Source organism: Crotalus tigris, unplaced genomic scaffold, assembly GCF_016545835.1.
Source record: "Crotalus tigris isolate CLP2741 ecotype Arizona unplaced genomic scaffold, ASM1654583v1 scf7180000018371.15429387391:27106975, whole genome shotgun sequence".
Taxonomy (NCBI): Eukaryota; Metazoa; Chordata; class Lepidosauria; order Squamata; family Viperidae; genus Crotalus; species Crotalus tigris.
Window position 1 is genome coordinate 5,834,032 of NW_024096970.1, and position 27,120 is coordinate 5,861,151.

Genomic DNA, 27,120 nt, shown 5'->3' on the forward strand with positions numbered 1-27,120 from the left:
TGGGAAAGTCAATGTTAGGAAAGAAAGTACAATACCAGTACCAGTACTTCTTCTGATCCGCTAAGTGCATGATTAATCAGTGGAGTTCTCAGAACAGTACTGAGATGGCCTCAGTTGATCTCCATATAGTTAAGCCTGAGTCTGGTTAGCAATTCGGTGGAAAAATCACTTGGAAATACCAGAGCTTTTGGCCCAGGTAGGAAATCTCAAAAATATCCTAGATGAAACAATGGCAAAGTAGCCTTGACGTAGCCATGCACTTTTTACACATACAATCATGTTTAACTGTAGTTTATAGAGTAAATCACAACTGGATAAACTCACACAAATGATAAACTATTATGTCATGAGTTAAAAATGATGGCAACTGGGTTCCTGCAAAATGCTAAAATATAAAAAGGCAATAGCACTGTAAGTCAGCTGGGTTGTGTGAAACCATCTAATAAATGAGAGGTCTTTTTAATAAGAATATTAGATGCTTTTTAAAAAATAATACTGATTTTGATTGCATTGTTTCCGGAAACAGAATCTAAGCCCATCTGCCTTAAATAAGAATTGAAGGATCTGTCTGTAGGAGGGAGCTTATGTTTGACAGATTCCTGGGATTTCCCAGGATGCTGGACTTAGATAAGCCTTTGGGATAATCTGTTTATGCAACCTCTTTGTTCACACATGTACCCATTACGCAGGTCTCAAATCTCACCTGGTATGTTTGGGTGTGTGTTGAGAAGAGAGTTAGATTATCTGACAACAAAATATTCTATTTTATGTTGGAGTCCCCAAGTCTGCCCACAGTATTTTCCTTGGCATTCACCAGAGTTTCTACATTTCTTGATTGGTGGCAATGGTATTACATAATTTTCCAATAGCATAATTTTCCAGTTTGGAAAATCAAGTGCCAACCTGTGATTCTATTTTATGTCTAAGAATGTCTGTGGTTCCTAAGTGAGCAATAGATTCACATTGTCATATGAAAATGCTGCTCACAACTTTTTTTGAAAAGCTTGGTTGGTACAACCTCAAAAGATTTAAGCCAGGTAAGCCATGGCTGCTATATTAGTATAGCATGTTAAGCTTGTTTGATATTAACCATGGGCAGGAATTTGTGCTTTAGCAGGCTATGCAAGCTAAATTTATTTAGTGAATTTGGAATACAGTATGTTGTATGGATCCAAAAATGGTTAATTCAAAAGCATCTACAGCTGGTACAGAATGCAGCTCCATGGGCAGTATGTGCACTCTTCAGTCAGTACATGCTCTATGAGCTGCTGGTTTTAAACTGTGAAGCCCTTCATGGCATGGGGCGGGGGATTTTAGGGGCCACCTCTTCCCCGTTATTCTGTATCTACCTGTCCCATTAGGTCCAACAGAAGAGGCATATTCCAGACTCATGAACTTGAGATGGGCAACCATATAAATTGAGATATTAACAATAAATAAACAAATTAAGAAAGTTGTGCAAACATAGCCATTCTGCACAGAGTATGTGAGGAGAGCAGCTAATAAGGAGATGTGCTAGAAGGATGCTATGGAACAAAACAGTTGTCTTTCTACCTGATGTGGTTTTGCCTTAGCTAATACACTATGTTTATTCTGTATGGGATGTATTTTCCATAATAGTTCAAATGTAAATTCGTGTGAATATTGCAATGGTAAATATCTCATCTGTTTTTCTTTCTGAGCATCATCAGCTTGCTTTTGGTGAATGGAGTATTTTGTAATATTTAGCACTTGGGACTTTGCTGTTCTTTATTCTGTTTCTTGAACAAATAACATCTTTGAAGCCTTTACTAGTTTGCATTCTAGACATTGATTATTGGGAAAAAATGATCAAATTATCTATCAAAAATGGTTGGCATGACATTTGGCTTGTGGTTAGTTCATTGGCAAATTATTTTTCATTAAAACTAACTTGGCATCCCATCATTTGGAAGGCACCCTGTCTCCACGTCCCCAACCCCCCTCACAATGCCATTTCATAAATATTTATTTATTTATTTCCATTTACTTATTTATTTCCATTTATTTCCATTTATTTATTTATTTATTTATTTATTTATTTATTTATATCTTGCCTTTATCGTTTTTACAAACAATTTAAGTCAGTGAACATATCCAACACGCCTTCCTACTCCTATTTTCCTCACAACAGCAATTCCATGAGGCAGGTTGGGCTGAGAGAGACTGACTGGCTCAAAGCTACTCAGCTGGCTAAGAGAGGACTTGAACTCACAATCTCCTACTTTTTAGCATGGTTTCTTAACTACTAATCCAAATTAGCTCTATTGTTATCAAACTCACCTTGTTGGTTTGTAGGTAGAATTTTTCTCCGATTTTGATTGATTTCAGATTTACCCGTTATCCAAATGTCACTTCTAACCTGGATAAAGTGTACTTCTGAACAATATTTTCTTCCATTTAATATACAGATACAGTTTTCATATGCACGTACTTAATGTATGTATGTATGAAAATACCTAGTAGAACTGAAGAACTGAAAAGTCCTTTCCTTCAACTTATTCCTTGAAAGCATGGATCTTGACTTGTTCAGACACATTTATTTTCTGCCATCTATTCAGAATATAAAATAGAAAAGCAATAAGATATCTACTATTTATGATTTTTTAAAAGCACGTAATAATTTGATTTTATAATAGAACATTTGATTTTATAATAGAACATTATATACAAAACTTAGGTTCTAAGAATATCTCCAAGGAATTAGGCAGTGTCCCTTCAGTGGTGAAGGGAGTGCTGATCTTTTCAAAACTAGGTGCATATGTTGTGCATACATGTGTGCGTACAAAAAAATAAGCAAAATTTCTGGAAGCTGACAGCAACATCTGGAAGACCAGATGGCATTCCATATCATAAAAAGTTTATTTCTTAATATTATTAATTTTATTAATATTTTGAAACACTATTTCCTTCTACTATATGAGTGGCTTTACACATCCTTTTAAGCTCCATTGTGGTTTGTTATGTTATAGGTTGCCATTTGTGAAACTCATCATACAAATTCTGAATTAAAATCATGGGTAGTGCAGTGTGCAAACCATACCAATGTATATATTGGAGCTGTTTATAATTAAACCATAAAAACAAAATATAGCAAAAAAAATCAGCTTAAACAAAATTGGTAAGAAAGAAAGGTTAAAATAAAACAAAGAGACTTTTTAAAATAGTTAATGACTATAACCATAACAGAACAGTTTTAGCAGCTGCTTAAAAGACTTCTAAGAAAAATTAATTATATATATATAGATATGTTTATACCGCTTGACAGCTATTTATTTTGATAAAAAGTATGCACTGATTCTTTCCAACCCAACAGAATGTTGGAAGTTAAGTATGTTGGAAAGTAATTTTATATAGAGGCTCCAAGTTCTGTCAATCTGCTTGCCTGTATGATAAGTCTCTGGAAACTGCAGAATGGGACCTCATTCAACGTGTATAAGAGCAGCTCTCAAAAGAAAAACCAAGATAAAAAACAGATGGACTCCTGCTAGGATCTGGTAAGGAAAAAAAATCCAGAAAAAGTCAGCCAATACACACACAACACTGCCAATTCCTCCATTCTGAACTGTCCTCCCTCCTTGTCGTTTGATCCAGAGCAAAGAATATTTATCTAGTAGACACCTCCAGACAAACACAGACAAAAGAGCAAAAGCATGCTCGTAAGACAAGCACCCACAAAAATGTGACATATTATTTTATTAAAATGGAAAGTTCACACAGATGCCTCTTTATAGCCAAATCCAAAAATCATGCTCTATATCGGTGCTTCTCAAACTTGACAACTTTAAGATATTTGGGTCTTGGGGAATTGCTAAGGTTGAGAAACACTATCCGTATGCTTTCCCTACTTGTATTTTAAAAGTAATTGATGCATTTAGCCCATGGATGAGAATTTCCAGCTGCAGTGTAGCAACCCCCATTTCTGAGTTCCCTGGAGTCACAACTGCTAACAATTTGTATGATTGCTTTAAAAAATGAAGTATAAGACCTAAAATAGACTTAAAATATTTTGAAAAGCAAACTTTCCAAACTTCACTCAAAATTCTAGAGAACCACACTCTCTAATCATGATCTCATGGGTATGTACAACAGAGTTTATAGTTCGGACTGCAACCATCCCAAACCATAGCCTGGACTCACTATGTAAATACAAGAGAGTACCCCTCCGCCTCCCCAATGCATTTGAGCCTTATCTAGTCTTTCTGAGGCAAAAACTGCCAGTATGGGAATATTCTTGTATTAATGGCAAAGAACAATAAGGTAACTAGTTTGAACTCTGTACATGTGGGTCTGGTTCACATGTGACACACCCTGATCTTCTGTTTCATATCTCCGCCTCTGCAGTGTTAAATCACCTGACTACCAAAATGGTCTCCATCAAACTCTGTCAGTTTTGCACAATTTTGGTAAGCCTTTGTTAAATTAAGAATGGCTGGGTTCAACAACTCTTAATCTCTGGTATTGTATTCTTTGGAAAATTTGCTCTTCTACCACTATGTCATTATTTCAGTTTTCTATTGATTATTTTGACCCAACATATCTAAAATTACTCATTCCATGCATGTTTCTTTTTAAAAAGAATGTGTATATATGAATGGTTTAATGCCATGATTATATTTTTTAAACTTACATTTTGTTGTTTCAATGTTAGAGCTATCGTTTAGTAAGAGAAAACTGGGAAAATGTCCCTTTTAGTTTTTAAAAATTCTATCATAGTTCAAATTAAAAGTAAGAAGCTATCTTTATTTACTGAGTGACATTAAGCACTATCCAAGTCTTTAGAAATGGGGGTGGTTTTTATACTGAATAAATTCTCTATTAACTGGGGGGGGGAGCTATGTGGTTTTCTATAATTGCATTGTAGTGCAATATTCTTCATGTTTATTCAAAGTAGGTTCTGTTGCTTAAAGGCTGACTTACTTCAACCTATAAGATTCAAGATTTATGTGCAGGTTTTTCTAGGATTAATTAGTTGTAAATTACTTTGGCTACCTACAGTATATACATTTTTAATTATATAAGAAAGAATGGATAGGGAAAACATTTACAGAATTTCAGCCCATATTATTCCATGTCTTGAAGGAAGTAACTGTAAACAAACAAAGTAAAACCAAAAGGATACGTTAATGCTCCCAACTTTTCTTGAATTGGCTATTCTTTTACAAATGCCAAGTATTTATTTGAAAAGCTGCCAGATGATACTGATCTGCTTGGTGGTACCCCTGTGCAGATAGAAAGTGTATTTCAATTGGAGTACCATATACATCCTGTAAATAAATAAACAGAAACAAAAAAATGAAGAAGAAACAGCAGCAGCAACCTTAAACTGTTTGCTGGCTCCTGAACAAGGTGACCACAGTCCATGCTGTAGTTGGATGTATTGCATTTCCATCCTAATATTGGATGGTCTATGTCTTCCTCAATCTTGGGTCCTCTACAGAGGCCTGGGAGTTCGAAGATTCTGCACAGGATCTTAGCAGTTCCTAGCAATGCAGTCTTCTGGATAGTTGTTGTTCTTGGGACCTGTTGGAGCGGAGGAGGAGGAGGAGGAGGAGAAAAATCTATATAAAATGCAGCATCATATCAGAATTTATGTCTTATATCTAAAATAGGAAAGCTGCTTTGAAAGGGTCAGCTCAAGGGTATATGGCATCCCTAGACCACATTAACTATGCACCAACTGCTCGCCAATGTGAGAATTTGCATTTTTAGAACAATTATTTTAACATTTTTATATTCCTGCAATAAAGGACATTAAATTTAACATTTAATCATTTTTCTTCTAGTCTGTCTATTTTTGATGCCCCCTAAGTGCTTTGGTGCCCTAAGCCAGTGTCTACTTAGCCTTAACCTAAAGCTGGCCCTGGGGAAGACATATTATATTAATGTCCAGGATGCCATTTCACACATGCCTCTCTTGTCACTAACTGGCTCACTTTTTTCCCTGACAATACATTTTAAAGTTTATTTTTTAATGAAGTGGGAAGACTTGGAAAGAGGGTATACTGCGGAGCAAAGTGCCAGCCTATAAACCTTACATTTATTTCCAAAAATCCTATTAGGTCTACATAGGCCTCCCCAGACCATAGTTAGGAAATGAAAGTGGTGGATTATATTAAATATATTAAATGAAGGGGATTAAATAGTATAATGGGTTGGCAAAGAACATCCTAATAGATTAAGGAAATTTACCAGTTGGCATGCTATTGAATAGAAGTCACATTGTACCTAGCACTTATTTGTGACTCACCCAGCCTCCCGCATTATGATCAATTCCGGAGTCAGAAGTTTTAACAAGCTTCCCCTTGTTAAAAAGTTTCAAGCCTCACTAAGGTGCGTCCTAAACAGGATCTTGGATCACCACATTGTCCTTTTTTAAAAGCAGAATACTGTGCCCCTTTATGGCTTCACAGCTGCCATACTAGTAAGCCAGACGCCAGACTCAACAACATCATGAGGATTATAAGCAGATGTATTAAAACCACTTGCTGGTTCCTGTTCTGAGCCTTATAGCACCACCAGCTTTATGAAGGCAAGATGCACTAGTGAAAGAATACAAAAAAATTATGAACAACTCACTCCTACCGGTGCATAATGACCTTCCTCATTTATCACCCGGAAGGCTCAAATCCAGGAAGCCCCCACTGGCACTTGCACAAGATCTGCTCAATAAGTTTAACATTGATTCCCAATGGAAAGCCAAATGGGTCGTTGAGCATCCCGATATAGGAAGACATATAAAGGACTCAGAGCCAAGCTTTGAACTACCATGCCAGCAATGGACAATCATGAACATGATTCACACCTCACAAGCCTCTGCTGGGATAAATGCATAAATGGGACATAGCATCCTCCCCTCAGTGTGACTGTGGGGTCCCATGTCAAAATGTAGATCACATAGTGACCGGCTATCAGCTGAGAGTATATACTAGTCCAGTATCTGATTTTTTTTTCATATAAATAATGCTGCACTTCAATGGTTAGATGGCCTAGACATTGGTATTTGAACATAGATCGTAACATGTATGTTTTATTAATTGAAATGAAATGTTAACATATATTGCAAGTCCATCTGGGATATGCATACATTAAATAAATGGCAAGTTATTTTCAAGAAAAAATAGAAATTAATATGTAATTTACATATTTATCATTTGGCTACTTTCATCTTTCATGGATTATTAAAAAAATAGGAAACAATACTTAAATGTAATTTTTAAAATAATTTTAAAATTATACATCAGTGTATACACAAAATGTTGACAGTGAAATAAATAAATAAAAATGTTCTAAGCTTCTTTTCCCGAGGGTGTGTATTTGATGAAGGAGGGATGGTTAATGCTCCACTGAGAGCAAACTACAAAAGTTTAGTTTGTTGGTGTCTTTAGCAAACATTGTACTAGAGTTCTCTGTCTTATAAACTGGGAAGCCCTTCCTTCTTTCTCTCTTGTGGAACTAGGAAACACCTTTTGTAATTTATTACCGTCTGGGCTGAAATCTAGAGGAAGGCAGAATGGCAGCCCAACCAAAATAACTATCTCTATTTTTAGAATCAAACAGCCCATGGTTTATATTAGTTAAACAGCTGATAGCCCACAGTTTATATGAGTTAATTTGTTGGTTAGCAACTAATCTCTATGTGATCTTTTGGACTAAATAAAAACATGTTACTATTAAGAAATACATTAAATTGAATTTATTCAGCAAATCTCTAGAAACTAAAACCTAGGAAAACATTGAATTGTGATTGCTTCATCCTTTTCATTCTTGGTCAGAAAAACAGCTGGTAACTTTATAAAAACAGTGATGCGGTTTCACCCATACCTGTAAATCTATTTTCTTTCTTCTCCATGGATTGTTCTATATTTCAAGTATGATAGTTGTATGTTAACAGATTGCTTGAAAAATATGAGATCTGTATCTGGGGCTGAACTTTTTCTCAGAGGAGGAGCCATGCTGTGTGTGTTTCACCATATAGGAGGAAGTTCCACCTAGAGTAAGGATTTGATGTAGAATAAGAATAGATTAAAATGCTTTTCACTTGATGTATTAACTATATTTTATTTTAGCATTTTTACTGGAGGAAAGTGGCTCAGAACTCATGGAGGAAGTAATAACATGAGCATATATTCAGCGTTGAGTTCGTTCTGAATTTGATCATATACAATATGGTGAAGGAAAGAAATAGCATAAAACTGGCAAGGGAGGATTTTGCAGAGCTTGAAAATTCTGCTTTGGGATTAGGATATCCCTAGTGTTACAGAAGAATATGAGTAGATTAGTATAAATGAGAGAATCAAATTCGCAATTAAAGAATAGCCTACTGACTTATTCAATAGAAGCTGTTTGTCTGAGCTTAAAAAGTGATGTCAGACCTGGTTAGTACATAGGTGGGAAACTGCTAGGAAATGCATGGTTATTGGCTATAATTGAAAAACATCGAAGAAGGTGGCACTGGCAAGTCACTTTTGTATTGCTATCAAGAAAACTACGGGTAGTTCTTGATAATTGTTCATTTAGCAACCATTCAAAGTTACAACAGCACTGAAAAAAGTGATTTACAGCTGGTCCTTGCACTTACAACCATCCCAGCATCTCCACGGTCATATGATCAAAATTTACAATGGTTGCAAGCATCCCAGGGTCATATGATAGGCATTGTCTTGTCCCAGTCTACACATGCACACACAAGCGGGGTTCAACATTTTTATTTCACACCATTAAGCCCCTTTGTCATTCCCCAGGTTCCACTGCAAGTGCAGTCCTTCAGTGATCCATTTCCAGCCAGCCACAGTTCACTTAATTTTACAACACGAAAGAAGGGGCAGAATACGAACAAGGTAACCCACCCTAACCCAAGTATGCATGGGCAGAACCAAATTCCAGCAAAGGTGATGAAATCCACCGAAGTCAATGGGAAATCCAGGAAGTTAAGGCATGGAAAAATCCAAACAAAGTAATGGAATCAAGGCACAGAAAATCAAAACTAAGGCAATAAAGTCAAGAGCACACACAAGCAAAGTCCAAGCAAAGGCAATAGAGTCAAGGCATGGAAAATCCAAATGAAAACAATGAAGTCAAAGCACAAAAAGTCCAAACACAGGCAAAGTGGTCAAGAGCACACACAAATGACAGAATATGAATGGTTTTTTCTGACAACCACCCAGTTCCATACCCTGAGATAAATAGGAGGGGCGAGGCTGCCTCCTTGCAAGTAGCCTTGCTGACCTCCATTGCACTTCACTGCACATCCTGGAATCAGGTGAACGTGGCAACTCCTCCTATTCTGTGCTGCCTGCTACTGCAGATGTTCTTCCTCCCTGGTCTGTGCAAGTAGCTAATTGCCAGCTCTGACCGTCTGCAGTTGTGCTCCCTCTCCAGATGGCCCAGCCAGCTGTTCATCCAGCTACTCCTTCTCAGATTCTTCCAGTGGTTCCTGCACCATTTCGCCTTGTCCCTCTGGTTCCCCCTGGTGCTCACCAGAATCGGTTCTTCCTCAGTGAACGTCGGAGGGAGCCATTACAGCCTTTTGTGACCTCAGCTGGCTTCTGACAAGCAAAGTCAATTGGGGAAGCCAGATTCACTTAATCACTGCAGTGACTTCCATGGTAAAACATGTTATAAAATCAGGCATGACTTACTTAACAACCACCTTGCTTAAAAAGGGAAATTCAGGTCCCAATTGTGATCCTAAATCGAGGACTTCATATCCATGAAGTCAGTGTAAGCTGAATTCATCTCAAGGGAAACTCTACTTATCTCCCAGTAATAGGAATAGATTAGGAACAAATAGTTATATTTCATTCCAATAGCCAAACTGATATAAAATGACAGTATAAAGTGACTGTTGGTCCTTAATGCTTAATAGCAGATATTCAAAGTGGTTGAATATCAAATCAAATGCTTACAGTTAAAGTTGCCATTAATTTTGGCCAAATGTCTTGTTGTGCTTTCAGTTCAATCAGTTAAAATATAATCCTCTCCCACACTTAATCTGCAATTAAATAGGACCAATGCTATGACTTTATATGCCAATACATAGCTTTCATTTCTTTCATGAATGAAGCATCTCAAGTTGTTCTTCATATGTTTTCCTCTATGTAGGAAAAGCTACATCTGTTAGACTTCTGCCTATAGTGAAATGTTCACCCATGCCCGTAAGCCAGAACTTCAACAAATCAAAAACTGTGCTGAACCAAATTAAGTCTGGAGAGATTTATTTAGGAAGGATAATTCCTTCATTTTGATTCTTCAATTCAGGATTGCGGCATTTGTTTGGTACTGAGGACTATGTTAAATATGTATAAACTTTTTCTGATTTATAATGTGCTTTCAATTAATTTCAGACATCTGCATCTGATTAAATTAATGTTCATACTGGCAAGTTGCAATAGTTAAACATGACACAATTACTCTGGGAAATCCATCTGCTAACCACAAACATGAAACATTTTGACGGGTTTTTAAATTGTGATACGTTTATCTAAAGTATAATTTATCTTAATAAGGCTCTGTCTTCTCAATATGGAGGGTAGGTATCTAAGCCAATAATTCACCCCTTAAACAGTTTTTTTAATTTAATTTTCTCTCTAAACTTCTGCCATATGATGCCAATTACCTCTACTATTATGAGGATGGTAAACTTCACCAAGTTTAGCATTAGAAGCAAATCACTTTGCAGTCTTAGCTATTCTTATTTTCCATGTCTATCATAATTTGCTTTGCCCTGATGATCCTCAGTATATCTTGGAAGGATTTTGGATATTTTCCATGAAAGATTGCTGATGATAGAAACATAGGAAGCTGCCTTGGACTGGTCTATCCCAATCTTCTCCAATTTTGGTATAGGCAAATTTGTGGATTTCAATTTCTACAATTCTCTATAATGGCTATTCTGAGAGTTGACATCCACATATGTCCAGACTGCCACCATAAGGGGAAGACTGATATAAATTAACTGCTTTATCTAGCCCAATGCTAGATTTCAGAAGAAATCTACCTCAGGAAGAAGTCTTTCTCAGCCCTTCTGAGTCTTTTATCAGCTTTCTATAAAGCTGTTAGGATTGAACCTGGAATCTTCAGCAGAGAATGCTGGATGATGGAAGAATGTCTCTTCCACAAATCATTGTCATGTGCAACTGCAGCAAACAATCTGCTTTCTTTTGGAGAGCCTAACCTCATTTTGATAGGCTTGAGAAGACAATCCTCTGCTTTATTTAAAAAGAAATTCTCTATTTAATAAAGGCCAGTCCAGCTGAGGTTCAGTATGTATCTTTCAAAGCCTTGAATACTACCTTTCTGATATGGTCTGCTTGGTGCACAAAGGATACTCTGCCTGCTCTATTCTACATGCTTTTGTTATGTAGGTAGTCCTCAACTTATAACATAGTTTTGCCCAAAACCTCTGTTGCTAAGTGACACAGTCATTAAGTGAGTTTTGCCCTATTTTATGACCTTTCTTGACAGAACTGTTGAGTGAATCACTCCAGTTTAACATGATTGTTAAATGAATCTCATTAACTATGGTTGTCAGAAGGTCGCAAAAGATGATTACATGACTGTGGGACACTGCAGCCATCACAAACATAAGCCAGTTGCCAGGCATCCGAATTTTGAACATGTGATCATGGGGATGCTGCAGTATTAAGTCACTTTTTTCAGTGATGTTATAGCTACGAATGGTCACTAAATGAAAGGTTCTAAGTCAAAGATTACCTATATGCAATTTAGATTAATTTCAGTCCCGCTAACTAATTAGACTTTTGGAACTCCATGTACAAGGAAGCCTATCTAGTTAGAATAGTCCTCTTTTTTAATAAGGCTGCCCAAAGCTCCACCCTCCTTTCTTATTTAGCCAAACACCTGGGCTACAGATTCTTCAGTTGGCTGTTTTACAGATATCTCTGTCACAGCAATTGTTTTGCAAGGATGGCAATTGACACGGAGAAACAAGACAGTGGAAACCTTTATGCTTTTTACTATATACAATGACATTATTTACAGTAGTGTTTGCAACAGTACTGGTATTCAGCCAGTGTCAGGTTTCCTCCTAAGTCTCCCTCCCAGGGACTATCCCCCTCTAGCTCTCCTGCTTCCTCTTCCTTTCTCTGAGTCCCTTTTTAAGAAGAGACTGGACAACTGTTTGTCTGAAATGGTATAGGGTTTCCTGCCTGAGTTACTCTGTTAGTCTCCTTCCCCAGTTTCTGGCCTTGACTTGGCTTGACCTCTTCCTGGAACTTCAGCCAAACATCTTCTGCTTGTCCATTGGGAGAAGAACCTTCTCAGAGTCTTCTATGCAGTCTTTCTCTGCAGACCAGAGCTTATCCACTGACATCTACTCCCTTGGCTCTTTGATGGAGTCACAGTCTATGGCCAGATGATCCCTCCTTCCTATTCTTGGCGTTGGGTGGAGCTCTCATCCCTTTGAGTCTTTACTTTCCCTCTTCCAGGGAAGCTAGCCCTGTACTTTTCTTTTCCTCACCAGGATGTCTATGGAGATTCTCCGTTCATCCTGGTCATAGTTATCCCAAAGATGCTTTTTCATGAGGCAACTGGACTTTCTTGTTTTTCTTTGAAGATGTTTAGCTTCTCATCCAAGAAGCTTTCAGAGCTGAAGGAACTTCTTGGATGAGAAGCGAAAAGTCTTCAAAGAAAAACAAGAAAGCCCAGTTGCCTTATGAAAAAGCATCTTTGGCATTCCTGAGCAGGAGTTAACAACTACTGCCATAGTGGCGCAGTGGTTAGAATGCAGTATTGCAGGCTAATTCTGCCAGCTGCCAGCAGTTTGATTCTCACCGGCTCAAGATTGACTCAGCCGTTCATCTTTCTGAGGTCAGTAAAATAAGGACCCAGATTGTTGGGGGCAATGTGTTGACTCTGCAAACTGCTAACAGAGGGCTGTAAAGCACTGTGAAGTGGTATATAAGTCTAAGATCTATTGCTATTGCTACTGCAACTGCAGACTTAATTCTTCTTCCAGACTTTCTCTCTAGCTACTCTGTTCCCTCTGTGCACAATTTTTCTCTTTCTTCTCTTCTTCTTTCCTCTCCTCTCTCTCTCCAATTTTAGGTTAGACTAGCAGCATAACAATTGAAGAGGTGGAACCCCCCAGGGCTCTGGTGCTGCATACCACTGCATCAGGCTGGACCAATGGGTCTTAACATCTGCCCCAAACAGCCCTGGATTGCAGACAATTGCGCTTCTTTTGCCACGAGCTCACTTTTCATTGTAGAGTCAGAGTCACACTGTAGCTTTCAGCTTTTGTATTATTTAACTTCATCTAAGAATGCAAGACAAAAGTATTTTATGAAACAATGGGGAATGATTAAACAGTAACATGGTTAATTATCTATCTTGGTATGGTTTCCAGGCGGCACAATGAACCTCCACTTGATAAAGGTCACATTCCTTGGCTTGGGCATGCACTGGCATTTGGTAAAGATGCTGCCAAGTTCCTGTCTGAGATGAAAGAGAAGCATGGCGATATTTTCACGGTGAGTATTTATAGGACTTACATATTCTTCAGGGTGCCAAAACTCATTTCCTGAAGGATACAGTGTTAATAGGCCTTCATTGAATGCTGCCTTGAAAATCTTGTAAACTGCCTGAAGTCCTTACATAAAGGTAGGGTATAAATCTAATAAATGATTTAAATAAATAAAGGTGCAGTGCTCCTTTGGTGGACTTTTACACAGCACTCGGATGATGTCACTTTTCAGTTGCAAGCCATCTGAGTTTTCCCATTGGTGCTTCCGTCTTCTTTTTCCACTGAAAATCTAAAACAGACATGTCAAACTCGTGAGTCACGTGACGTCGCGCAACGTATCGGAGCTTTTTCGCCATTGCCGGCAATGGGATGGGCGTGGTTTTCTGATGACGCATCCAGCCCGCGGGCCGGCAGTTTGACACCCTGATCTAAAAGGAGAAAAAGGCAGCATAGTTGTATTACTGCTAGTACTGTTCCCATCTATCTAAATGTGTTAAGATGGTCAAGGGTCATAGCCATTAGCCAGGGAAAGGAATTATTAGCAAATAGAGATAGTAAATGTGTTTAGCACTTCCTCACCCTTGTAAATTAGGGAGTCAGATGAAGCCGATGAAATGCTGGAAAGATCTCAAATCTACTGTTCTCCCACAATGCTTAGGTAGTAGTCAAGCCCTTTATCTGCCATTTCACTCCAAACACTTAATAATATATTAGCTTTTGGACGGAAGCATCTGCTAGCATTTTATGGGAATCTAATGCTACTCATTTTGCCACCAGCGGTGAAGAGGCAAGATAAATCAAGGAATTAACTGAAGGGCAAATAAAGGACAACTGCATTCCTCTTATATTTTAAAGTTCATCATCTCTAGATGATGACCTGCTAATCTTCACTGAAAGAGGATGTCTATACAAAAAGAAAGTTGTTTTGATTTTAGGTAATCAAACACTCTTATTTAATGGCAGATGAAATCAGGAGGTTTTCAAAAAGAAGAGTTCCTTAAACGACCCATTTATTTATGTATTTGCATAATTTCTAAACTTCCTCTGTAGCAAAAAAAAAAAAAAAATCCAGGGCAGTTTATCCAAAATTGAGAATACAATTCCAATGGAAGAGAACACAATTTTTCAATCATCTTCCAAAGTAAAAGCACAATATAGCCAGCCTATGCCCATATGCAGGTGTTTGCGATGATATCAGAACGGTGAAGTATAAGATATAGTGCCATTGCAAGTCCCACCCCTTTTATATCCTGTTAAAGAGCAGAATTTGGACCGGGGGTCATGCTTTGTTGCTTGTCTTCCTTGCTCTCTTTCGATGGATGACCATTAGCATTCTTGGGAAAAGAGATCTGAGAATCACACATAGAATTGATCTGAGGATACTATCCAGAGTTTGGGATTTGAAATTTCCATTCCTATTCTGATTAACATACATTAATGTTCAGAATAAGTATGAAAACCTTACTTTTCAAATGATAATTATTGGCTATTATTGATTACAATTAATGAATGGAATGGAACACTTGAGGCTTTTGTTGAGATTCTTTAGAATATAATATTTAGCATTAGCTACCAGTGTTCCTCAAAATTTGTGAATATATGTCTTTTAAATAAAGATTCAAATAAAATAGAAGAAAGGAGACCCGATGAAATTGATTTTTAATAAATCTCCATCATTCCGTCTTTAATTCTAATGTATGAAACTTCTATTCATTCCTTAAAGCCAGAGCAAAAACAAAATCAATTAAAACTGAGGTAGGCGATACTTGATCCTGCAGGTGTTCCTAAATAACAGCTCTCAGCATTCCTCAGCAGTTGCACAATTTCTAGGAATCAAAGTTAATCCTTGATTTAGAACAATATGGGGTGCCAAAAATGTTAGTCAAATGTTTTTACTAGGGACATACTTAGTCATATGCAGACATGTACAAATTAGCTAAATTTGGAATGTGAATTGAGTTTCAGTTGATGGAATCTTTATGTCTCCCTCCCTCCATCCCCCCCCTCTCTCTCTCCCTCCCTCCCTCCCTCCCTCCCATCCCTCCCTCTCTCTCTCTCTTCCCCTTCTTCTTTTCTTACTATAGTAATCCCTACTATCCATGTTGGGGGAAGTGTCCTTTATTATTTTTTTTATAAATAACTCAAAGCGATGAACATTTTACCCTCAACAACAACCTGGTGAGGTCAGGTGAGCTGAAATGACCGACTCAGAGTCACCCAGTCAGCTTAATTGGTACCATTAAGGGACATGAACTATTCACTCAGTTCCAAAATCTTTTGAATTATGAATCAATCATTTGTTCTGGTCCTTGTTCATATAATGATTCTAGGGATCTTCTTTATAGGACAATCTCATTATTGAGATTGAGGAACCATTTAATATGTATCCTGTATAAGCACATGTCCTCTAAAGTTGTCTTCTAGGTTCATCTCCTTTTTAACACAATACATTATTTGCTGTGATATGCAAGCTCATAGGCACTACAAAGACCACTGCTTGATTCTCAGGACAGTCAAGGCAGTCTGTTTACATACCCTCCAGATATTGTTCTAGCTCCACTCTTCAATTCCTGGGGGTTCACAAGTTTTCCATCCTTGAAGCAGGGTCATTAAGCAAAATGTTGGATTAGGAATCTGTAGAAAAATTTCATGCAAGACTTTGGATAAACTGTAAGATCTCAATTCAGTGTTCTGCTTAGTAGGAATCCTTAGATTCTTAGGGACTAGAGTTGAAATCAGGATATAATGAAATGTCTCTCTCTCTTTTTCAAAATTCATTGTATCTTTTAATTGATGTACTAAATTAATTCTTCATGACTAAATGTAATTGTTTGTTTAAGGTTAAAGTTGCAGGAAAATTTGTAACTGTCTTATTGGATCCGCATTCCTACGATGTGGTGCTTTGGGAATCATGTGCCAAGCTGAACTTTGGCCAATATGCACGTATTTTAATGAAACGGATGTTTGATGTGACGCTCCCCAATTATGATTCTAACGAGGAAAAGGCCATGCTAAGACCGTAAGTGTAAACTTTATATGGGAAGTACATGCATCAAAAAAGTCATGTTATGTTCTATAGACTATTCTGAATTCTCATTTCAGGGGATCTAGCACATGAGGCAGCATCTTCCTTTAAATACTGAAAAAAAATGGGAGTCCAGTATTCATCTATAGTATTTGATGATCTGTTGGAATGCATAGACCAGCTTTGTCCAGCTTTGTTAATAAAACTCAGATAAGGAATTATATGCAGTAAATGATTCTTCAGTTACATTACATTCTTCCTTCCAATCAAAAGCATTATCAATCTTGAGATAGTAAGCTTAAAAAGAACTTTACCTTTAAATGCTGATAGTAGGGATGGGCTGTGCTTCAGATTTTATTCAAACAAGGTGATTCAGAACATGCAGGAGTATGAAAACAACACTTATTTTGGTAGAGTCCCTTGTGGTGATTGGGGTACCATCTTGTGATGTTATCTTGAGCTCACGTTGGTCTGTGACCTCTAAGGAAGTGGATAGGTGCTGACTAGGTTTTCATTTACCACTTACCTTTTCTATCCCTGCCAATCTTCACTGTTGTGAAGAATGGGTGTAGAAGTAACCACTGGCTCTTTCTCCTTCATGAGAGGAGTCCCCAGCAGTCTTGAAGGAAGCTTTGGTGTACCTCCATCTGAAGAGACCGACCCTGGATCCAGAGTTGAAGATGAAATGGATCCTTGGAGTCCTTTTCACTCTGTATTTGTTCCTAATTTCCTTGCTCTTTAACATCTAAATGAGCCTTTTGGTGAGTTCATTCAATAGCTCACAGTGAGGTAAAATCAGAAGTTGTTTGATCGTGGCAGGATAGACGTTTAATAAAGAAACAAATTAATAAATCAGATCCAGAGAGAACAAGCTCTTTGACAAGTAATCATAAAGGAAGCCAACAGCCTATCTTTCAGTAAGGAATTTTATTAGATAGGGGCCTGCTGACTTTGAACTGCCAAAGAAGGCTGGGACTAGAAAGGAGTGTTGGGCTAAGGTTACCCCGTGAGTACATGGCAGAACTGAAATTTGAACCAGGGATTTCCTGATGAGAAAGACACTACCAGTACGGGTTTGTGTATGTGTGTTAAAAAGACATCTTGTCTCTTCTGATAATAATTTGTAAGAGTTTTCTTAGTGTGGGGCCTTTGGTGTTCTCTGAGTTTGCATGTTTTCTTGCAGATGTTTCATTACCAAACTAGGTAACATCATCATTGCTAGTAAGGTGGGGGGAGGTTTGTTGCTCAAACTTCCTCCCTACTAACCCCTGATGATGTCACCTAATTTGCTAATGAAATATTTGCAAAAAAAGCAAGCAAGCTCAGAGAGCACCAAGGACCCCACCGTCTAATATTGAGCTACAAATATTATTTTCTATCATTTTTCTTATTGGAAGGATTTCAGAATTGTGGGTCACTAAGGATGTTAGATTGGAAGTCCAAGTGAATTATGTCAGGGAGCATGACTTTCCCATGCATATTCCTTGTGAAAGCTTGAGAAATTTCCTGCTGCCTGGATATGCCGAAATAACAACTGTAACTGGTCCCTTGGGATATTACTGGAGCAATACAGGGAGCAGCTGATACATTTTTGGTTCATTAAGCCAACATAGTATCCCCCAAACATGATGAAGACCCATTTTAGCAATGAACTTTCAGTGGCACTGCCACTCCTCATTTCATAAGCTGATCTCCTTCATGGAACAGCTGTGAGGATGAAATGAAATTCAATCCAAAGATTTGTCTAGAATGGAATGGCACTGGGAGCAACGTATGTCAAAGTTTCCCCATGAGTTTGTTCCCATTCATGACATGCTGCAACACAACACAACACAAAAAGCAACACAAAATGTCATGCAGTGTTTTGCCATCTCTACAGTTCATCCGGAACTAGTATCGGCACCTGGCAATTGGGCATCCAGCACTTGGGAAGACCTACAAGTAACACATGGAGATTGGTATAAATGTAACCAAGTTGTGCCATTAATTATTTTTTTGTAGTGAGTCCATTTAAAAAAACAAAGTTCAAAAAAATTGCCTTTCCTCAATATATCCATTCTTGTACTTTAATGAACACAAGGTTATCTGTAATTTATGCTTAGGATATTTATCAATCCAAATGTTCATTTCGTTTAGATCAACTGGCCCTATGCTATTCTGGAGTTATGTTGATTTTATACACAACTTTCCCAAAACATACACTTTTCATTTGCAAATTTCTGAACATTGCACACTCTATATGGAACTATCCCAAAGATCTACTTTTCTTAATTAACTTTTCCAGGAAAGGATGAGGGTGCCAGCTGACTCCTTTTGCTTCTACCATCCATCCTACACTGGAGTTTGCTTATGAGGATCAGATTGTTTTTTGGCAGATTTCTTTTACCACTGTATCTAGGACTCCTAAGTTCCTCTTCCTGAGCATTTCCCATGGCCCTGCTTGCATGGATTTGTAACACTCCTGTTTTTGCTAGGCAGCAGCATCAGTACTTAACTAAGTATTGTGGTTTGCAGAAAACTACTTCCAAGCTGAATGCAGCCAATGAGCTACTGGCTTGAGATCACTGATAAAACCCCATTGCATAAATTATTTTAAACTGCAATCCTAAACATACCTGGGACTAAGTCCCATTGAGTTATAATGCAATCTTTGTTGCCCCAATGGAGATTGCCCAAAGGAAATCTTTCATCAATTCTGTATAAGGCAGAAATGTTATCTTTTTTCCACCCAGGCAAGGTTTTTGTTGAATCGGACTATCAGAAACTCAGAATAACTTCTAGCTAAGCTGCCAAGTTTCTAAGGTTTATTTAAGAAACCTCAGTTCAGGGAATCCACGCAGAAAGCAGAAAGGAGTTTCACAAAGTATTCTTGTGTGTTTTATTCTTTAGCACTCTGAAGGACAAAAATCTTGACAGCCTGACTAAGGCCATGTGCCTTAACTTACAAAACATTCTGCTTCCTGGCCCTGATTGCGCCGGTAGGCAGTGGAAAGAGGAAGGTCTGTTTCAGCTCTCCTACAGCACTATGTTCAGGTGAGTGTAATGTTTCTAAGTCCTTTTTAAAAAACTAATAAATTAGAGGTCCCTGGTACTCTGAGCTTGGGTGTTTTCTTGCAGACGTAACTAGATAACATCATCAGTGCTCTAATGCAGCAGTGATGCTGTTCCTAGTGCAGCACCTAGTGCAGCACCTAGTTTGGGTAATGAAACGCCTGCAAGAAAACAACGAAGGTTAGAAAGCACCAAGGACCCCTCATTTTAACCCTGAGCTATAAATATTCTCCCTTATAATATTTTTTATTAAGTTTCATTGTAAGATAAAAATACATAAGAACAAAAGTTAGAAAAACAGAAAAAAGAAAGAAAAGTGCAAAGAGAGAAAAAAGATAATGATTTTTGACTTTTTTTGTGCAGTAGATTACAAAAAGAATACAACATTGATCTTTCGCTTTACATTTCACAAGATTTCAAACCATTTCTATACTTGCAAAATAATTCTAATCATGAAAAGTTAAAATCAAAATTTCAGTGTTTTTCAGATTGGAGCAAAAAGTCCAGAAGTGGTTTTCAAATAGAAACAAAGCTAGATAAATCTTTTTCTTTAATTAAAACAGTGAATTAGTATCTTTTTCCATTCTTGTATATATTAGATTTTTTGCTGCTGTCAACACATATAATAACAAAGTTCTGAATTTTCATTGAAATTCCTTAACCATCAAACCTAACAAGGAAAAATTCTGTTTTCATTATTTATATTTATTTTAAGAAATCTTCTGAATTGAAGTAGAAGCTTGATCCCAGTATGCTTTATCATAAGCTCACCAGAAATGATTTAAAAAAATACCCTCTTTGCATTTGCATTTCCAATATACATTTGATACTCCTTTACACATTTTTTGACAACTTCTCAAGTGTTAAAAACTAACAAGACACATTTGTAAGTCTTAAACAAGTTTCCAAGGAGGTCTGCTTGGGTTCAGTATGAATGATTGAGAGGACCTCCAACAGGACCTCCGATGAGGGATCGAAGACCAACTTTTCAGCCTTCTTGACTTCTTGACTTTTCCTGTTCCTCTGTTCCACTACAGGCAATCCTCAACTTACAACAGTTATTTTAGTGATCGCTTGAAGTTACAATGACCATTTTTTACACTTATAACCATTGCAGCATCTCCATGGTCACATGATAAAAATTCAGACGCTTCGCAAACTGTTTCATATTTATGACAGTTACTGTGTCTGGGAGGTCATGTGATCCCTTTTGTGACCTTCAGACAAAGTCGATGGGGAAGCCAGATTCATATAGCAACTGTATTACTAACTTCACAACTGCAGTGATTCACTTAACAATTGTGGCAAGAAAGAGCGTAAATGGGGTAAAATTCACTTGACAACTTGAGTTTAGCAACAGAAATTTGGGGCTCAGTTGTGGTCATAAGTCAAGGACCACCTGTGCTTGTTCTCCTTTCTGAGTTAAACAATGGAGTAGTGCCGGGAGGAAAAAGAAATGTGGCACGGCTCCTACTTGCGTTGCTTACTGCCTCAATGTCTACACGTGGTCAAAGTATAAAAACAAAGAAACTGACAAAAGCAGAACAAGGTAGGGAGTTCCAATGAGCTCATTTGGCTCCCCTGGTTCTGCATCTTTTCCTTAAACAAAGAAATGGAAACCAAGTTCTCTTATATTCAATCTTTCAAAGATCTCCTCTCACACAATGGAGCTACCAAGCTGCAGAATGTTGATTAAAGGGCTTATTGAATTGCTGCACGTGAATGAACTTTATGTAACATGCACAGGAAATGTCATGAAAAAGCAACAGTCAAATACCAGCTGAACATTTTAGGCCTGTAGGGGACCAAAGAACTACCATGAGCACGTTTCAGAATGTAGGATTCAGTTTCCATACACAATCTTGTCCCAAACTGACTGTAGATTTCATTGTTAACTACCAAGACCTGTACCCAACTACAGCTTTTAGAATGAGAAAAAAAAAAATTCTTGAGACCTACTTCTCTGTAATTTAAATCTATTATTCTTGTCCTCTTTTATGAACAATTCTGCCTGGCATCATTTCAGATATTTGAAAATTACTATTATGTCTTCCTGAAGACAGCTAAATAGATCCAAGATCATTCAAAATTTCTGGGTTCCTTATCATATTGTTTGTTTTCCTGTGGACACACTTGGCACATTAACATAGATAGTTTTTGTTGTTTTAATGTTTTATGTTTTAACTGATGCTTTATGATTTTTAAAATTATCCTGTGGTAAAATTACCCTATGGTAAGATGAGTGGCCAATAAATTAGATAGATGGATGGATGGATGGATCCATGGCCCTTCCTAAAATATAGTGCCCAGCAGTAGACACAACATTCTATATGTGGTTTGATCACTGCTGAATAGAGAGGAATGATACATTTTCTTGATCCTGGGGCTATATTTTTGTTAAAACAGAAATAAGATTTCATTCCCCCCCTCCTTTTTTTTGTATCACCACATTGTTGGGTCATAATCAGCTTGTGACACACTAGGCTACCCAAAACTCTTTTGCAAGTACTGTTGACCATATTGGATACCATACTATCGTATTCTGTTTCCTAACTAAATGAAAAAATCTGTATTTGTTTTGAAATTCATCTTTCTGCTTTCTAGCTATTATTCTAGCTCATCTGGATCATCCAGAACCCTGACACTTCCCCTAAGGACTTTGCTTTCCATATTTCTGGAAATATCTGTAGATATTTGATATTTTGCAAAGTTGATACTTTCTAAGCCAGTGTTTCACAACCTTGACAATTTTAAGGCATGTGGACTTCAACTCCCAAAATTCCACAGCCAGCATTGCTGGCTGTGGAATTCTGGGAGTTGAAGTCCACATGCCTTAAAATTGTCAAGGTTGAGAAACACTGTTCTAAGCCTTGATCAAATCTTTTATACATGTGTTGAACAATCCAGGGCCAAGACTGGAGATGTGTTGTGTGCCTCTTGATGTAGTGATATAGAATCATTGACATACATCCTTAGGGTGCAGTTGTTCAACCATGCTGAGTCTCCTGCTATTTGGAGTCTCTTAGCCACCAAGAACAGCTTTCAAAGATATAAATGTTGACAAATAAACACGGCACTGCTTCTTTTGCAAGAGGAAGTGCTTTCTTTAATGCAAGGTTCAGAAACGAACCCAGCCCAAGATTTCAGTTTAACATTCTTCATTAAGTAAGCCAAAAAGTATTTGGGTAAGGGCTTTAGGACAGAAGCCCTACTACGTCTATGGTTAGAAACCCTATCTCTAGTTCAGCAGTCCCCAACCTTTTTGGGAGACCAGGCACTGGTTTTGTGCAAGATAATTTTTCCACGGACCAGGGAGCGGGGGGAAGGAGTGCACCACCTACTTCCCGCGCATGGATAGTTTTGCATGCCTGCCACTCACCTCCAGCTGTTTGGCTTGGTCCTGACAGGCCAAAGACCAGTACCAGTTCGCAGCCCAGGGATTGGATACCCCTGCTCTAGCTTCAAGCAACTGTACTCAGACTGAGAGAGAAGAAAGAGGGACTTTCCCTTAGTTGATAGGATGACTGGTTATGTCTTCAATAGAGGAGGTTGTTTAGCATTATGTTGTAATCCCAACTCTATGATATTTATAATATATGGTATAATGGTATTTTTAAATAATTGTTTTAGTCCCTTCCCTTCCTAACTCTGCAGAGCTGGATTCCTGACATTGTATGGAAATGAAAGCAAGAATTATGAAGATATTAATAGTCAAGATAAAGATCGAACTCATTCAATGGAAGTTTATAATGCATATTATAAATTAGACCGATTTTTGATGAAAGCTGCCCGGTCAACTTTAAGTGCAGGTGAGTGTCATTGGTAAAGAAATACTGCTTTTAAAACGCCAATGCTTTGAAACCTAGACTAAAGTGAATTTACTTCTTAGAATCGAAACCAGAACTATATTACATATCTGTAATGTGTTTGCACTTCTTATTTAAATGTAACTATAATTTAATTAAATGCAATCTTTAGTTTTTAGAGTAATATGTGTATAAAAATATTAATAGTTAATTATGAGCAAATACTGATAATAACCACAACAACAACAACAATAATAGAGTTGGAAGGGACTTTGGAGGTCATCTAGTCCAACCCCATGCTCAGGCAGGAAACCCTATACCATTTCAGACAAATGGCTGTCCAATCTCTTCTTAAAAACTTCCAGTGTTGGAGCATTCAGAGCTTCTGGAGGCAGGTTGTTCCGCTAGCTGATTTTTCTAACTGTTAGGAAGTTTCTCCTTTGTTATAGGTTGCTTCTTTGGTTAGTTTCCATTAGTAATTAAGAATTGGATTAATAATTAGAGAAATGGAAACCAGGAGACAGTGAGTTCTAGTCCCACCTTAGGCATGAAAGCCATTTGGTAACCAAGGGCAAATCATTCTATCTCAACGCAAACCACCTCACAGGGTTGAGTTATTCATAAAAGTCTTTTTAAAAAATAGAACAATGATGTATCAGCAGATTGACAGATTGTTCATAGTTCACTTCAGAAGATGTATCTGAAACATATGTTATATAGAAATACCTCTAATGATCTGTATCTGTAGTGAATTTAAGTAATGTGATCATTCTGAGAGCTATTTCAAATGATAAAGGGGATTTTTGGTACAGATTATTGATTTTTCAGTTGGATATATCTGCCTTTGGAAGAACATGGTGTCAATCCATTACCCACCCCCAAAAGTTCAGTTGGGATACATTGTGAGAAAGGTAGGTAGGCAGAGGGAGAGACACAGAGAGAAGACAGACAGACAGACAGATAGAGGTCCATGTTTGAATACATTTTTACATTTATATTATACCTAATATTCTAATAGGTATAGCTGCTGCTTCTCTATTAAAGAGATTTTCCCAGGAACAAAACAAGCAAAAAAACAGTATAAAACCACCAAGTAAAAGTGATTCATTAATAATATAAATGCAACCACATAAAAGAGGTAATGTAGCAATGTTCTTATTATTGTTGGTGTTGCTTTTTCTTCCTGAAAGACTGTTAGCAACTATCGTTCAAATGCTACTATCAACCTATTAGAAAGAAGGAATTTACAAGAGGAAAGTTACAAACAGTAGATGGCACCATTGTGTAAGTTTTTAGATCCACTTCATTACAGGCAGTTCAAATGGATAGGTCCATCCAGCTTTCCTCATTTTGCAGGATGAGATAATAGGATAATTTTATAACGATTCTGTCAGTGTTTTCTGTCCAAACTTACAAAATAAGCAGAATTCTTTTCCTTGCCAGTGTTTAAATTGGTAAAAGTATTTCAAAGAAGAAAAAAATACCGCTAAGTAGAACCTTATACTTTTCAAATCTTGATGTGCCTTTTCATTCCTCAACCTGAACTCTCTTCTATCATTGCTTTGTGATAAAATAAGTATCTTAAAATGATTGCTGTCATTGCTGCAGAAATTACTCAAATGCAGAACCTAATGTATTATGGCTTGCCATTTCCCCTGAATGGTGATCATTTCAAGGTCTTCTGACCTGCAGAGCTCTGAATCTGCACCCACAGTTGGCTAAGACCTACCTGCAATTTGTTTCACCCTTAAGACTGAAAAATACCTAATGAGAGCTAGAACATGAAACATAGAAAAATAGGGTTGGAAGGGCGTTGGGGTCTTCTAGTCTAGTCTTCTAGTACATATATCTTGTTCGATAACAGAGTGCATACATTTTGAAAAGCTGAGATGGACCATCCTGAGGCTGGTATCTCTTAGGCTGCACTCCTATCTCTAATTTCTGAGAAGTTGAAATTACTTCTGAGTAGATATGCCTCAGTGAGAGCTAGATTGGTGTAGTGGATGAAGCATAAGGCTAGAATCTAGAACATGGGAAATTCTGGTCCTGCCTTAGGCAAAAAAAAAACCACAACTGTCTGGAAGCAAGCAATGGCAACTCACTTCTGAAATCTTCCATGCAAACTGCAAGGACTTCCTATAGACCAGTGATGGCGAAACTTTTTAGAGACCAAGTGCCCAAACCGCAACCCAAAACCCACTTATTTATTGCAAAGTGCCAGGGCCATATCAGCATTGTGGTTCCATCAGGAAGGGCGGGGTGTGTGGCCCACTGGGTGGGCGTGGCCAGGGTGGTCACAGCAGACTGGGTGGGGTGGACAGGTAGGCATGGCCACCTCGATGCTCTAACACCTCTACTCGAGCTTGCTAGCTGGCCATTTGCCTGCTTTGTGCTGGGTGGGGCTGCTGCTCTAGGCAGCGGTGGCGACCTCATGGACCTGTGTGAGCTGCTAGTGGTGGTGGTGCATGTGCCCACAGAGAGGGCTCTGAGTGCCGCCTCTGGCATGCGTGTTATAGGTTCGCCTCCACTGCCATAGACTGTGTTATTAAGGGGAGATAAATAATGTACAGCCAAACCATGCATAAATGTCTATTGACATTAATCAATTATTGCAGCACCTTCTCAAGCAAACACATAAACATCCAGCACAAGTAATTATAATTATAAATAATTATATAATAAAAATAAGCACATTTAATAATTGTACTTCCCACAACAACTTACCTGTGGAGTACAGCTTGTAGAGAGTGAAGAAATAAACTTATGTATGCACCAGTTCTGTTAATGAATGTCTGTAAGAGATGCTGTAGAAGCCACTATACTTCCTATCAGTGGTCCCAGGTTGGTAAGCAACAGCATCTGCCTCACTAATCACATGCAGCTTGCTTGCTTGCCCTTCCATCTCTCCCTTTTCTCTCTTTCTTCCTCTGACTTCTTGACCCCTGATCTAATCCATAGAATAGTCTTTCTCAGCCTGATACCTACTAGATGTAATGTAATTAAGGCATACAAGACCCAAAAATAAATACTTCCTGAGTGAACCAAGCTAAAAACTCAGACATAATGTTTGGCTTTGAGGATCGAATTCTTGCTCATCCATGAAATTCACCTGGTAGCATGATGGAAAGCTACTTTCATTTCTTACTATCCCTCTTCAGTAAGAGCGCCAAAGGCCCTTGCCAGATCAAAGGAAGGAAGGAAGGAAATTATAAATGTATTTTCATAAAACATGTAATAAAATTTGAGAGCATATCTGCTTTAAATGGTTGTTCTCAAGATAAAATAAGATAGGCCTTCTGATTTATTGGAGGAAGGCCTCCAATAGTAATTACCTATTGTCCATATTTATATCTTTGGTGTTTCTCTATACAGGGGAAAAGTTGAAATTTTACAACACCAGGAAGGATCTCTGGAATTTTTTTTCTATGGAAAGACTGGACAGCAGAGCGAACCAAAGTGTTTGGCTGAACAGCTATAAGGAACACTTGGTAGACCTTGGTGTGAATGAAGATATGCAGACTAGAGCCATGGTGCTGCAACTCTGGAGTACTCAGGTAAAAATGCAATTTTACTTTCTGTATTTCGTTCTCTTTATGGTTTCTCAATCTCAAGTTCCATCCTCTTACATGAACTATTTATACGCAAAGGGTAGAGTTAGAAAAACATGCCTATGGCCCGTAATCTATTGAAAATATAAATGTTGTATGTTAATATCAGTCTTGCATTATGGACCA

The 27,120-nt window shown here is 37.8% G+C and overlaps 1 protein-coding gene across 3 annotated transcripts in view; it reads left to right on the forward strand.

Moving 5' to 3' along the window:
* The window catches only part of PTGIS (prostaglandin I2 synthase), a 54,318-nt gene that overhangs the window by 11,707 nt on the left and 15,491 nt on the right, over positions 1–27,120 (forward strand). For all 3 annotated transcript variants that reach the window (XM_039351231.1, XM_039351232.1, XM_039351230.1), the window contains exons 2-6: positions 13,388–13,511; positions 16,345–16,523; positions 19,419–19,562; positions 23,235–23,389; positions 26,759–26,940. In XM_039351231.1, the coding sequence (XP_039207165.1) occupies positions 13,482–13,511; positions 16,345–16,523; positions 19,419–19,562; positions 23,235–23,389; positions 26,759–26,940 (690 nt within the window). In that variant the 5' untranslated portion in view covers positions 13,388–13,481. The remainder of the gene's footprint in view (positions 1–13,387; positions 13,512–16,344; positions 16,524–19,418; positions 19,563–23,234; positions 23,390–26,758; positions 26,941–27,120) is intronic.